Source organism: Microtus oregoni, unplaced genomic scaffold, assembly GCF_018167655.1.
Source record: "Microtus oregoni isolate MIOR12 unplaced genomic scaffold, Mior012 000014F_ref0000157, whole genome shotgun sequence".
NCBI classification, from domain to species: domain Eukaryota; kingdom Metazoa; phylum Chordata; class Mammalia; order Rodentia; family Cricetidae; genus Microtus; species Microtus oregoni.
This window is the reverse complement of record NW_024543073.1, coordinates 41,662,330-41,676,016: the sequence shown is the minus strand read 5'-3', so window position 1 is coordinate 41,676,016 and position 13,687 is coordinate 41,662,330. Positions and strand designations below refer to the sequence as shown.

Sequence of the window (13,687 nt, the reverse complement as noted above, 5' to 3'; positions counted from 1 at the left end):
CCATGCAGCAGGGCCTATCTCAGACATGCAGCCCCGTTAACGGTTCAGAAACAAAGAACTTTGAAATACACAGGAAGTGAGGGAATGTGAATGAAAGCAAGCTGCCACCCCCTCAGCCATATCCTCCTATATATGTCTAGCCTCAGCCTTGCTTCCAACTGCCTACCTCCCTTTCCACAAGAGGAAATCTCGGGGTGCCCCCGTCACCTTTCATCAAAGAAGCCTGTCTTTCCAGCAAATGGAAAATTGCAGAAGACCACAACTGAACACACTGAGAGACCAGTGGACTGTGGGAAACCCAGCCCCAGTGGGTATACCTCCATCACAGCCCCCTGAATCTACGGCACAGAGAACACTGTAGAAGAAGGAGATGGAGGGTTGGAGAGAGGGTAGCTGGGAGAGGCTGGAAGGGGGAAAGGATGGAGGGAAGTGATGTAATTCTGTTTCAATTAAAAACATATTTTTTAAAAAAGAGGAAATCTCAGCAGTTTCATTTATGGAGAGGTCAGAGAAGAACCACAAACCTATGCTTGGCTGAGAGTTGAGCGCACGGCTGCCCTCTTCTGCCTGCACACAAGGACTGGTCCAGGGTACTCAGAAATTACCACAAGATCTAACAACGTGGAAGGCCATCCCGACGTCCCTGCACAAACATCGCATGCACATTTCCCAGCAGGGGGCTGGCAGTCCACCTTACCCAGTCTCAGAGATGAACTTCTGCACCAGCGGTCTCTAATAAAGATTTACTAGACCGACAGCTGAGCTACCGAGACTTTCCGAAGATGGTAGTCTAATGATATGTTCTTCTAAAAACGAACAATAGCCACCTTCCCAAGTGACTCAGTGCATGCCAAGGAGGCTTAACAACAGTGTGACCGGATCAGAAACGATGGCATAAATTCACCACCAGCAGCTACCAAAACAAGAGGACTCTTCTACCCAAACAAACTGCCCTTACCACAGAAGTGATAGATCAGGTACCAAGTTTATCCTGTCAGAACAAATCTACGTTTGCACGCACCAAAACTACTCCAACAAACAGGAACTCAGGGACCCAAAAAGAGCTGTCCTCACAGTTGATCCAAAGGGGCTCTGTCTCTGCCTGCTGCCTCGTTCCTTCAGGGTATACGGGATGCATTACTTCATTCAGTAGCCATTCCCTGTGTCTCTAATAGGTGGCAGATAAGTATATACAAGTACCATTGTCCTCAGCAGTCCAGCAGAAAGAACAGACACTACCGAAGGAAAAAGCTTCAAAGCACATTAGACGGAGATACAAGTTACAGGATTAAGAACCTAATATGGTTCTCGCCAACTGTCCAACAAGGCCTGCCAGTTTCATCTCTACACTGAAGTACCTGATACAGGCTTGGCACACGATATGATCTTAACTTAAAAAAGAGAAAAACCCTCTTTTTAGCACACAACTATGAGTCCTACTGTTTCTATGGCCTTCACATCCCCTATCTCAGAGGCAGTCACAGAAGACTTATTAGCTAGAGTTATGAGCTACAGTTGGCAGAATGGGAGACCCTCTACAAGTTCTTGAAAGACTCTAAAGTCATGTCTTGCCTGGGTCACAAAGTATTGAACAAGATGACAGCCATCTAAGAGTTGACTTTAAACCAGAAATTCTTCACCAAGTGCACCCACAGATTTGGTAGTGCCAGTAACAAGCTGAAAATTTTAGGACAAGAAGAGGGGTAGACTATATACTTCAAATTAGGAGAGGTCCAAAAAGGCTAAGAGCTTTGCTAGGCCACCCCCCACCCCAAAAAAAGTGCTCTTCTGTTAAACTGTGTATGTTTTGTTAAGGGTGAAAGTGCACCTTGTTCAGCCCTGAGCGCCTATCTTTATTTTTCTGAATAGGAAGGAACTTAGTTTTGAAGGTGGAGATGAAGAAGAAAGTGTCACTGAGCACCCAAAGCCACTCTCTCACACAGTGCAAGATGTGTGCGCGCACACACACACACACACACACACACACACACACACACACACACAACAGAGCATCCAAAGCCACTCTCTCACACAGTGCGGGATGTGTGTGCACACACACACAAACACACACACACCTGCACTGAGTTGCCTCCAAAAGAAGTCAGCTGCATCCTAACACACACTGTTATGGGGCAGACTACACACCAGCCACAATCACACTCAGGACTGAACTTTGGTACCAAATCCTCCAGAACCTGAAGGGAATCTTCCCCCCATGCTCCAGACTGAAGCTCTCAAGCTCTAACCAGAGGCAAAAGCAACACATCCTTCTTGGTGAGCAATGCTGGCTCATGAAAGAGAAATTCTCATGTACTCTCATGAGAGAGAAGTTCGCTTTCCTTTCTCCTCCTTTACTCCTTTTCCCTTCCTGTCTCTCTCTGTCCATGGTTCCAACCAGAAACCAGCCTGCTCTTCCACACAGTATTGCAGGATTTACCATGCTTCCACAGGCCCAAACAGCAAGGCCACACAACCATGCTTCCTAGGAACCTCTGAAACCGTGAGCCAAGATAAGGCCCTCTCTTTGTGAGCTGACTGTGGTACTCTGTCACAACGGCAGAAAGGGTCCACCTCAAATCATCTCCAGCTCCATCTCACTTCCATTTGCTTTTTCTTTAAGTTAAAAAGTCTTTACTTGACCAAAAGCACAGAGTGTGACTAACACATAAAATTGGGGCAATCCAAGGGCAGGAATGTAATTCTTTTTAAAAGCCTAAACATCCACAATCACATTGACGCTGCCTATTCATCTGCATCTGGCTGCAATGTTTCTTCAATAAAGCAGTGAGGTAAGAGGAGGCCGGTAAGGATCAAGTTCACGGAACTCCACCAGAAGACAGAGGTGGATGTTAACTTCTTAGGAATAAATTCACAGCCATGATGAAATAGAAACAGACTAATAACAAGGCCATGCACACGCTAACAAACCAAACTCATAACTACTAATGAAGAAGAAAAGAACGGTACCTTCTCATGGTTTTCAATTAAGATTTCTACAACGATATTCTGAAACTTCAGATCCATGATGGCGGCAACAGTTTCTTCCTGCGGTCTCATCAGGGTTGGGCCAAACACCACTCCTAAATTTGCCACGGTCATTAGGTTCTGCTTCGAGTGATTTGACACACTAATATTGAAGAAGAAGGAAAAGAATCGTTGTTTGGTAGTGATCTAGAGAGAGCATTTAATATTCTGTAACTCTGCATTTCCTTAACTCAAGTTGCCCTCGGTGTCCGCCTGTGACAGCTGGACCAAGAGCAGCAGCGGCACACAGGCTTTCCGTTCTCTCCCCACCGTCCCCCCACCCCCACCCCACAATAACCAGTCTCCTCAGCTCCAGGCTCCCTCCATCATGTTATTCTGATTCACTTCCTGTCCAAAGCAACAGAGTCAGCTGACCTAGGGCAGCAGCTGCTCAGACAGGGAGCGAGGCAGGACAAGGCTTTCCTCCTCTCAGTGATCTCTCGGGGTGTGTTACGGGCATGGAAAGATGGCTAACATAGCTAAGACCTTGCCCAGGTGAAGTTTTATGAAGCTGTTCCCACTGGCAGTCCCCATGATAGCCAGCTCCTTCCTCTCAACAGGTCCATTATCACTACTTATATGTGCATGCTCAATATTAAACAGATAAGCGGATTTATGCAGCTATAAAGAATTGTGCAGTTGTCTTGAGCCGCTGATTGAAAATAAAAATAGAATTTCCTAAATTAATCGTATTTGTTTCACAAGAATAAGTCATATTGCTAGTCATTTCAACAAGCATGTCTTCCTCCACAAAATCCACATTTATCATATATTAGCTGCACAAAAAAAACAGCGGCTTGGACACTCCCCCTTTCCCCAGATCATCATTCCCCTGCTTCCACAGATGTCTAGGTCCTTGCCCCACTTCCTGACAATCAGTGTGCTCCATCACAGCAGTGTCACCCACTCCTGCCAGTCCTGCAGCTCCAGGAGCACCCTGCATAGGTGCTCCCAGTGGTCCTACAACTTGATTCAGGACGCCGTCCCACCAGAGACCGTTCAGCATGACAGCTCAGTCTGACAAACATTCTCCAAGGTCTTGCACACCTTGCCCCTTTGAACTGAGCTGAAACCATTTCAGCATTCTCTCTACTCCATACATCACAGAGCAGGGCCGTCATTTATTGTGTCCTACTGTGGCCACTGAAACCACAGTTCCAAATACTGCTCCTCACTCAAATTTTATAGGTAGAGGGATCTGAGGTTCGTTTTTACTTGAAAAGGTTAATTTCTCAACTGAGTTAATACATTCTGCTTTTTAGATAGGAAACATGAATGGGCCAGACCCATGACTAGACTGGAGTTTTTAAAGGACATGCTCAACCACAGCACTGGGTGTGTGTAGAACCAAGCTCAATCTGCTAACAGATTTATAATCATACTTCCATAATCTGGGATGGGGCAATATATAATACCCTCTCCTTTCACTAGCTGTTGGCAGCGGTGTCAATCATTACCTAGCCTCTGAGCAGGCAGAGGGAAGAACACTCACTTGGTTAGGTGTTTCACCAAGATATCCAACATCTCCTTGTTTTTCTCTGGCAGTTTGTGCACCAAGAAATGGATGGCATTAACACGGGCCTCCGGGCTGCCACTTTCTTTTTTTAAAAAGGAAAGGAAAAAGAGTTAATAAGAGTACTTAGAATCAAAAATATTACCCCTAACTAGAAATCATAGCCGTTTGTTCAGGATCTGAAAAGAGAAGGCACTTAAGCATTATTGGCCTTTCCTAATGCATGCCTTTCCCGGGCTGGTGCTAATGGCACACACTGCCTCAGCAGTTCCCTTGCCAGCATCCCTTCTAGTCAGCCCAGTTCACGTGACCTAAGTCCAACAGCAGCGCTAAATATATCAGAAGAAAAAGCACATTTATCAGCCAAAATATCAAAAGCAAAAGAAATGTTTAATAAGAGGTTATATATAAAAGTCTATAGATGTTAATTAAGATGACTGTCTAATGTTGAAGTTATTAATAAGAACATAATTTCAAATCATTGCTTTGATTTTTTAAATAACAATAAAAGCAGAAAGTGAAGAAGCAGTTATATGTGCACAGGAATAAGCACCACTATCAAGGATAGCAATTTTGTCATCTGGACTTTAGAACCTTAAAGGCGCTGTAATGAAAGACGGCTATTCCCCGACTCTACAGTGAAAACCTAGTGTGATACTTCAGGAATCACCACTTGGAAATGTGAGCTAAGGAGATGATTCCCCCTCCACTGATGTGTTCCTCCTTTCTAACAATGAACAGCATTTGAGAATTGTCTGAGAAAAGAGTAGAACCTTCCACTTCATGTCTCAAGTCCCTCTTCCCAGGAGCTTCTATAATCCACCAGATATCTCTCTCTCTCTCTCTCTCTCTCTCTCTCTCTCTTTCTCTCTCTCTCTCTCTCTCTCTCTCTCTCTCTCTCTCTCTCACACACACACACACACACACACACACACACACACACACACACTTCTCCCGTACCTGCACCTTGAGCTCTTCAATTGACACTGTTTTGTTTTGACATTAAATCTTTCTACTAATAGACATTTCCACAAGGTAATATAGTCCTACCCACCCCAAAAATCTTGCTAAAATACATTATTTTCTATTACTTATGCTATCTGCATTTCGCCATATTTTCATTGACATTAGCTGACAAAGAATGAAAAGCATATCATTTTTATTTAGGGTACTTAATTAATTGTACACTAAATTCCTATAATGTGCCTTAGACTTAAGAGTTTGCTGTGGCAAAAAAAAAAAAAATCAGAACTGAAAAATCACACATCAGCATCCACCACATTTCAATGTCTATTTGCTTATGATGTCATAACAACCACGGCAGCAGATGAGGCCATAGATATGAGCAAGCTTATGAGAGCTTAACAAAACACATGGGCAAACCATCAAATTCTTTTAATATGTAAATGATGTGTGCCAATAATATCATAATGTAAGGAAGTTACAGGCAGTAACCTTCCAAGTAGCTCCTAGGAGACACACCAGCTTCAGCCTATCCTCCTGTGGTCCTCACCTACTGTGAAGTGAACACATCCAGCTAAGCAAAGCAGGAGACATTACAAACTCAGTCCCTGTAATGCCCACATGTCCGCATTCTTCCTCGTGTGTGCCTCCCAGCAAGAATCAAATGGAATGCTCTGGTTAAGCAAATATCATGCACTGGTTCCTACACTGTCTCTCATTAAAAATGGCTTTGGTTATTCAGTGCTGCACAAGTAACCTAGCTATAAAAAGCAAACACACAACACAGAAGTACAAGTATTCTAGTTTGAGCAACAGTTGGAAGGCAACAGTTGGAAGCTGGTTTTAAAGACACAACACCAGACTGGTACCCAGGATTAAGCTATCTACCTCATGTTAAGTCCAACGTGAGTCCAACCCAGCAGGATGGTCCATGCTCACCACTGACTACAGAACAGACTACATCATTCTCAAGAGCAATAGGCTTCACAGTGGAAGGCTTTCAGGTAGCTGCTACCAGCTTTGCACAGTAGACACAATCCTTTCAATTCAAGGCACTTGTAGCTTATGGATTTCTAGCCCCCAAAGCAGAGCACAATATCTCGTAGATAGGTGCTTCTGGTTCTTTTAGTGAAGCCCAACAAGTGCAGTCAACAGTTAAGACTTTCGAATTTCTAAGATTGAAAAATGTTTTCGATGAATTCAGTACAGAACAGTTGAGGTTTTCATTGACAATAAGAGACAAAAAGATACACACACTTTGTAGCGAGAATACAAACAAAATTCTTATCTTCGTGTTATCAACTTGAGAAGCTCACATTCTCAACAGAAAATGATAGGAATAAAATAAATAAAACGATGAAAGGAAAAGAAGGGGCCAGCGAAGCCTGACGCCCCTTCAGTGAAGGTGAGAGCATGTTCTCAGCATCCAGAATACACAGAAACCGCCACACAGTGGGAAAGAATCAAAGTTAGTTCCCATGCTGGCATGACGGCAACCACAAAGGCTGGTTGTGTGGCGTCATTTTAATCTCCAGCTGAGCTCGCAGACTTGTAGCAAAACAAGGTAAGCTGCACCGCTTTCAACGGAAAATGAGTTTAACCACAATCCCAATTCACCAGTATTCAAAAGGAGGAGAGTAACTTTGGCCATCTGATTTCTGTAACTGCACTCAATTCTTATAAGCACATATGCAAAATGCAAGAGGATCTGCTCCCACGCGCCTTCCCAGGAAGCACTGAGTACTAGAGGACAGGTACTCACAAAGGAGGGAAAGGAGAAGTCACACTCTGCCCTAAACACACTGGACCGAGAAAACCCATCTAGCACGTGTAGCTTTCCTCATTAAACCAGATTAGTGTGGGTCCCTTTCAATTGCAACTGCACGGAGGTACGAATCCATGCCAACTACAGGAGCTACAGTATTCCTTTATAATAGCCCTGCTATACAAATCAGCATGAGAACTCTGATAGCAAGACCACACAGGCAGGAAACTAAACACTGGGTACGGACCCAACAGGTGACAGAACTATTGCGTCTACTTGACTCTTTGCAACACACAGTTTAATAGACCAGCAAACCCCACCATCTCAGGCCTCGTTACCTCCTAATGGGTAGGAACTTCCCTCACCTGATAAAAGCCATTTGGCATTAGGATTCTGAACACTCCACTGTTGGTCACACATGGTAATAATTCTCATGGCACTAACTCGTGTAATGTAAAACCTCATTCCATAATCGCTCTTTCTCTAGAGTGCAAAAACTCAGAGATGCAGGCTGATGCTCCTCAGCTCTTCCAGGATATATGATGAACAACCTGAAACTTTCCTCTAGCTAAATTTAATTTCTTTCTTGTTTGCCAAAAATGCCACAGGGAAGAAATCAAAACAACTAAGCATTTGCTTGTGTTTTTTCCAAGAAAACCTTCCCCCACTTCCTTGATCAGACAAATTCTCTTTTTTGAAATAATTCTCAACACAACTGTATTCTGCCCTTTCTCAAAAGCTTTCTCTCTGTGTGCAGTTTAATACAGCCAACACAGTGACTCTTTCTGCAACAAATTAGGAATCTCACAGTCTGGAGCTGCGACCTCACAAGAAGGTAACATTAAAGGCCATGTTCAGGCAGCAGTGGCATAGGATCCAAGGGGACTGCTGTAAGTTTTCTAACAGATTAAAGTCCAGGGAGTGTGTGTGTGTGGCGGGGGGTACAATTTCAGCTACTGTCAATGAGCCTATGAAAATCAATACTGCAGAGTCCAGCCAGTGGAGGTAAGTTTTAATTTTAAGTAATGGCCTCTACAATCTATCAAAGTACTTTATATGTAACCCTCACTCTCAATGTCCTTAACTCTGAATCAGCTAACAGCAGTACCCTTCAGAAGAATGATCAGTACTGAGGATAAAAACAGAGTTGTACGGCAAAAACATACCCAGTTCTGTCTGCACCAAGCACACACTCTCATCATACTGCAGATACACAGAATGGGCATGAACAAACACTCATGGGTACAGGAGTCAAAAACTACCTAACCTCACATTAAAATTCACCAGCTCTTGGCCCTTTTCACTCAACATGTAGCCTATATGATTCATTATCAAGTAGTTTGTGCTTCAGGCATTATCGCATAATAATCCTTCTGTCTGTGTTGTCTATATAAATGTCTTTATAAGTGAAACTATCTCCAGATTATACCGTCTCCAAATCCATTATCTATTCAACCCCCTAAAAGCTGAATATTGATCAGCCTGTTCTATAGTATTCTGTTCGTGCCAGTACCAGGTATCCATAGTGTAATGAAGACAGAACTGGCCCTGGAGTCAAGAATCTGCTGTGGCCTTACACATTTAGTTTCTGCCAAAGTAAAGAAGGAATGGGTAACTGTTAATGTCCATGCATGATCCGCTACCAAATCTTTTTGCTTGCTTGCTTTTTTAAATTTATTTATTTTTATTTTATGTGCATTGGTATTTGCCATAAGTGTCAGGTCCCCCAGAACTGTGATTACTGACATTGTGAGCTATCATGTGAGTACTGGGGATTGAACCTAAGTCCTTGGAAGAGCAGCTAGCACCCTTAACCGCTGAGTCATCTCCCCAGTCCCTGCTCACTTCCTAATAGAAGGAAAAACAGCCATCCCCTAAAATTGATCTCTCCTTTTAACACAGATGGTAACACTATTAAGATAAATTTTCATGTGGAAGTTGTTAATGTGTGCACACCATCAACCACAAATCTGAGTCTTTGTATATCCACATCATACTTACTGGCTGGAACAATGAAGTCTCTGTGTAACTCATAGGTCATAAGAGGTTCTGGAAGACTCCTGGGGTGGGGAGGAAACAGTTCAATTACCAAATGATCCAAACAGGCATCTCTAAGTTACTTATAACATTACATTAAACAGCTTGTACGTGTCTGAGTTAACCTTTAAATACCAAAAGATAAGGAAACCACAACACGAACTGGTGATTGTCCTGGATGCTGCCAACTCCTAACCAATAACAAGTTCCTATCAGGTCAATGCTTCATATCTAATCTTGGAAAGTGTCTGAACATCTATCTGCAAATAAAAGTTTCATATACTAATATTTTAATCTAACTATTTTATGTAACCAAATATACGCAGTTTTGAAAGCATCTTTAAAACATTAATATCAAAATAATACACAGAAAATGTTAAAGAATTTTAAAACAAATCCTCTCCTCTGATATTTCTGTTAAAATAACTGGTTTTCATTTTTATGCCTAAATACATATAGAGTACTTGTTCTCAACCGTGGGTCATGACCCTTTTGGGGTCACACAGCAGACATGCTGCATATCAGACATACACATTATGATTCATTACAGTAGCAAAGTTAGAGCTATGAGTACAGCAATGTTTAAGGCTGGGAGTCCCCACAACATGAGGAACTGTATGAAAAGCTCTCAGCGTTAGGAAGGCTGAGAACCACTGATTCAGAAGAGACATTTACAAAAAAAATAGATGGCTTTGTAATCTATGGCTATGAAACAGTGAGATAAAATCAAATTGGTAACAATGTAAAAATATATATAGCACTTAGTTTTTTTGCAAACTGCATTACGCGAATAGTAGCGGATTTTATCCTGTGAGTAACACAATGCTGAGCTTCTGTCAATCCTGCTAATACCTGAAACTGTGCCAGGCCAGGTTGTTAATTACGTCACCCCCAGAGAACAAATGTCAGGCAGCAGAACTCTACTCTGGAGGCCACGGGGCCATAAACCTGGGGCTCGGAACTGCCCTGATTGTTTAAAAACACAAAGACACACGTTCACTTAAGCATGCACGTGTGCACTCACACACTTAAACATTTATGCAAAAGCTGCAAACAGTGCAGAGACAAGGGAGGCTGTTGATTGTAGACAAAAGGGTGGACTTCATTGAGAACAGAACAAGCTTTCACTCACAGATCAAGCAACAGCGCTTCAAACACATGAGCAAAATCTGACAAGACTACATGGAGAAGGCAAACCCACAGCTGCGGGCAGAGATGGGAATCGGAAGCAGGAGAAAGAAAATTAGTTAGGACACAGAAAGTCTGAGTAAAACTACCCACCCCTTCACCTAAGTCAGGTGCTTTAATGAAATGACTGTCTACCTAAAAGCAGTATACAAAGATCAGAACACATGGGCAATTTGCTTTGTAAGACAAACTATATTCTTGGCTATGAAACAAATCTTTATCAATTATTAAAAGTTTAAGTCATAGACAGCTCATTCTTTGGCTTCAATAAAAACAGAGGAGCTGAGGAGATGTTATGAAAAGTACCTGTGACACAAACATGGGTCCCAAGTTTGGATCCCAGCAGCCACATCAAAAGCAGAGTGTGGTGCTACAATGTATCAGCCAGTTCTGAGGAGGCAGAGGCATAAGGACCTGTCTAGGGCTTACTGACTGACCAATCAGTAAGCTCCAAGTTCAATGGAATGAATACCCTATCTCAAAAAAAGAAGGGAGGGACAGCCAAGGCCACACTTCAACTAAGGATATTCACAGACGGTGAATAAGTTCACACAGCAAGAAAATTCTGGACACTGAGGAAGTTCACACTCAGAACGACTGAAGTAAGAAAAGCCAACCGTGTTCAGCAGACACAGAGGGAGCAGGACCTGCGCGCTATCGACGGGCAATGCATCACATCTGGAGAAGCCATGCAGTTTCCAGGAAAGCTAAGCACATATCTCTACATGGTCCAGGAGTTTGCCCACTAGGATTCATCCGAAAGAAATGAAAGTCTTTGTCTCAAAGATTTCTACAGACATTTAAGCATCTTTACACATAACAGCCAAGAGCTACAGACCACCCAAATGCACAGCGATAGATCAATGGATTTCAGCCCGCCACAACGATTCCAATAAATGAAGCTGACATCTTTGAAGTACATACTGAAAACCTGCACTTATAAAGAGCATAATCATGTAAATTAACACACAAAGACAGAAGGCAGGTAAATGCTCCTACTGATGAGGCCATGATGAGGGAGGAAAGGAGAACGGAAGAAAAGCTCAGACGGGTGATGGACAGGCTCAGCTCCCTGATTGTGGTGATGGCTCACGGGTGTATAAAGACACCAAGTTTATGAGAATATATACTATAAATATGTGCAGCTCACTCCAAATAGTTATTCTTCAAAAAAAAAAAAGCTGTAAAAGGTACATACACCTGAGTGTTTCTACTTAGAATAAAAATACCCATGAGATTCACCAAGAGAAGCTATTCAAAAATCAAATCTACATAAAAAACGTTTGAGGACATATTTTTCAGTGTACCCAGACACACAAAGCAGAACTTGCCAACAAGGGCAACCGAAGATTGAGAGAGCTAATTGCCTCGGCGCTCTCTCTCCACCCTCCTCCCCTAACTAAAGAGAAGCATTCCCCATGACTCCGCAGCCTCAACCAGGAGGAAGATGGGCATTGAGAGGTCAGTTCTCGGGGTTTCATTTCCAAGTACAGACAAGCAGAAAGTACTGAGGGAAATGAAAGGTTACCCATTGCACAGAAGGAAAGTTCGGGTGCTGGGTCAGAAGGAAAGAAGCATATTTAGCAACACCATGGCGAGCATTTCTCCTCCAGGAAGACTGATTTGTGTCTAAGTATCTCCTGCCAGCTACTTAAATCACTGCCATATGTCTAGCTGGCAATACGACATAAAAAAATAAATACCATTAATGTTAGGGAAGCAGTAATAGAAATGACAAGTTCTCATCCAGATTCTTTTAGCCTGACTCACTGCACGGCTCAGCCTCCCACCAGACATGTATTCCAGCCACCCTCTCCACCACCCGCTAGGATCTGTTGGAGGATATAAATCATAATATTTACTCAAGCTGCTGTTTCCTTCCTTAAAAACCCATTCCAATTTCCACACTTAAAAGAGGTTTCCTCCAGGTAAGGCTCCCTTGACTAGAAACACCACAAACAGCTCACTTTTTGCCTAACAATGGGAACCTGGCAAATGAACACATCACTGGCCATCAAAACCACAGCCTGCCTGGATAGGACATCCCTTGTGGGGGGCGGTGCTAGGATTCGGGCCTCTCACACAGAAAAGTACAACACTGCCCCAGGTCAGCAGAAGACAAAAGAGGTACCATGTGTCGGTTCACTATGACTGTTTTCTTTTTCCAAGACACAGCCAGGCTGCTCCCCTGCTTTCCGAGTCTACCTGGTGCTTTGACGGGACCCTTCCTCTGTCTCCAGCTTAGCATCGATATTGTGGCACGCAATTTGCAGCGAGTATCCAAAGGCAAATGGTTAAGAAGGAAAAAAACCTCTAAAGTTCCGTACTATGTCCTGGTGCTCTAAGTGACAGAGTTGGAGTTTCAATGCCGGCCGGCTGGCTGGCTCCAGACCTCACATCCTCTACCCTATCCAAGAGCAACGGGCAAAGTAAATATAATTGTTCTGCCCAAACTCTGAAAAAATATGGAGGTAAAAAAAAAAAATCAAGTTTTCTCCCACTTAAAACAAGAACCAGAAGAAAAAACCAATCACCTAATCCTAACTAATGAACCTGCGGTGGCTGAGCACAGCACAGGAGCAAAGATGGCAGCCTACCTTGTGCATCTCCCAAAGCTTCTGCTGTCCTGGGATAACCATTAACACAGGCAGAATGCCTAGATTCAATAGATTTAGGACTAAGTCGTATAATAACAGCGTCTCAGAATATTTTCTGTATGCAACGCCTAATTGAAAGTGGAATTCAATGGAATACAGCAATGTTCTGAGAAAACAGCAAATAACGCAATACAAGATCACCAGTCAGAAGAAACTAGCTCCAGAGAGGATCAAGACCCAAAAGTTAAGTGTGCATAAGAAGTCTCTTGGTTACCAAGTTAACTCCCTACAAAGGAGAAGAAAGGGGCCCCATGGAACAAGAAGCAGAAAGCATAATTTACTACCAAGAGTTCAATGTTAACTGTCATTTTGGTCAATTTCTTCTTCCGTACTAGGCATAATATACCAAACAGTAAATGGATCCAAGGCTACCAGAATGGAGCATGCACAATTCACCGTTTTTATCCTTGGCCCCTCTAACAGGGGTTTTCTCAACTTCAGCACTACTGCCATTCAGGATCAAACAATTCTCTAGGGAAGGAGGGGGAAGGGTGTTCTATGATTGCAGCTCATTTCCAACCTCCATCTACCAGGTTTCAG

General features: G+C 43.1%; 1 protein-coding gene across 1 annotated transcript in view; it reads right to left on the bottom strand.

Moving 5' to 3' along the window:
• The window catches only part of Arhgap10 (Rho GTPase activating protein 10), a 259,737-nt gene that overhangs the window by 78,236 nt on the left and 167,814 nt on the right, over window positions 1–13,687 (bottom strand). The window contains exons 16-18 of the mRNA XM_041663469.1: window positions 9,267–9,325; window positions 4,517–4,622; window positions 2,968–3,127 (exon numbers count right to left, since the gene is read on the bottom strand). Of these exons, the coding sequence (XP_041519403.1) occupies window positions 2,968–3,127; window positions 4,517–4,622; window positions 9,267–9,325 (325 nt within the window). The remainder of the gene's footprint in view (window positions 1–2,967; window positions 3,128–4,516; window positions 4,623–9,266; window positions 9,326–13,687) is intronic.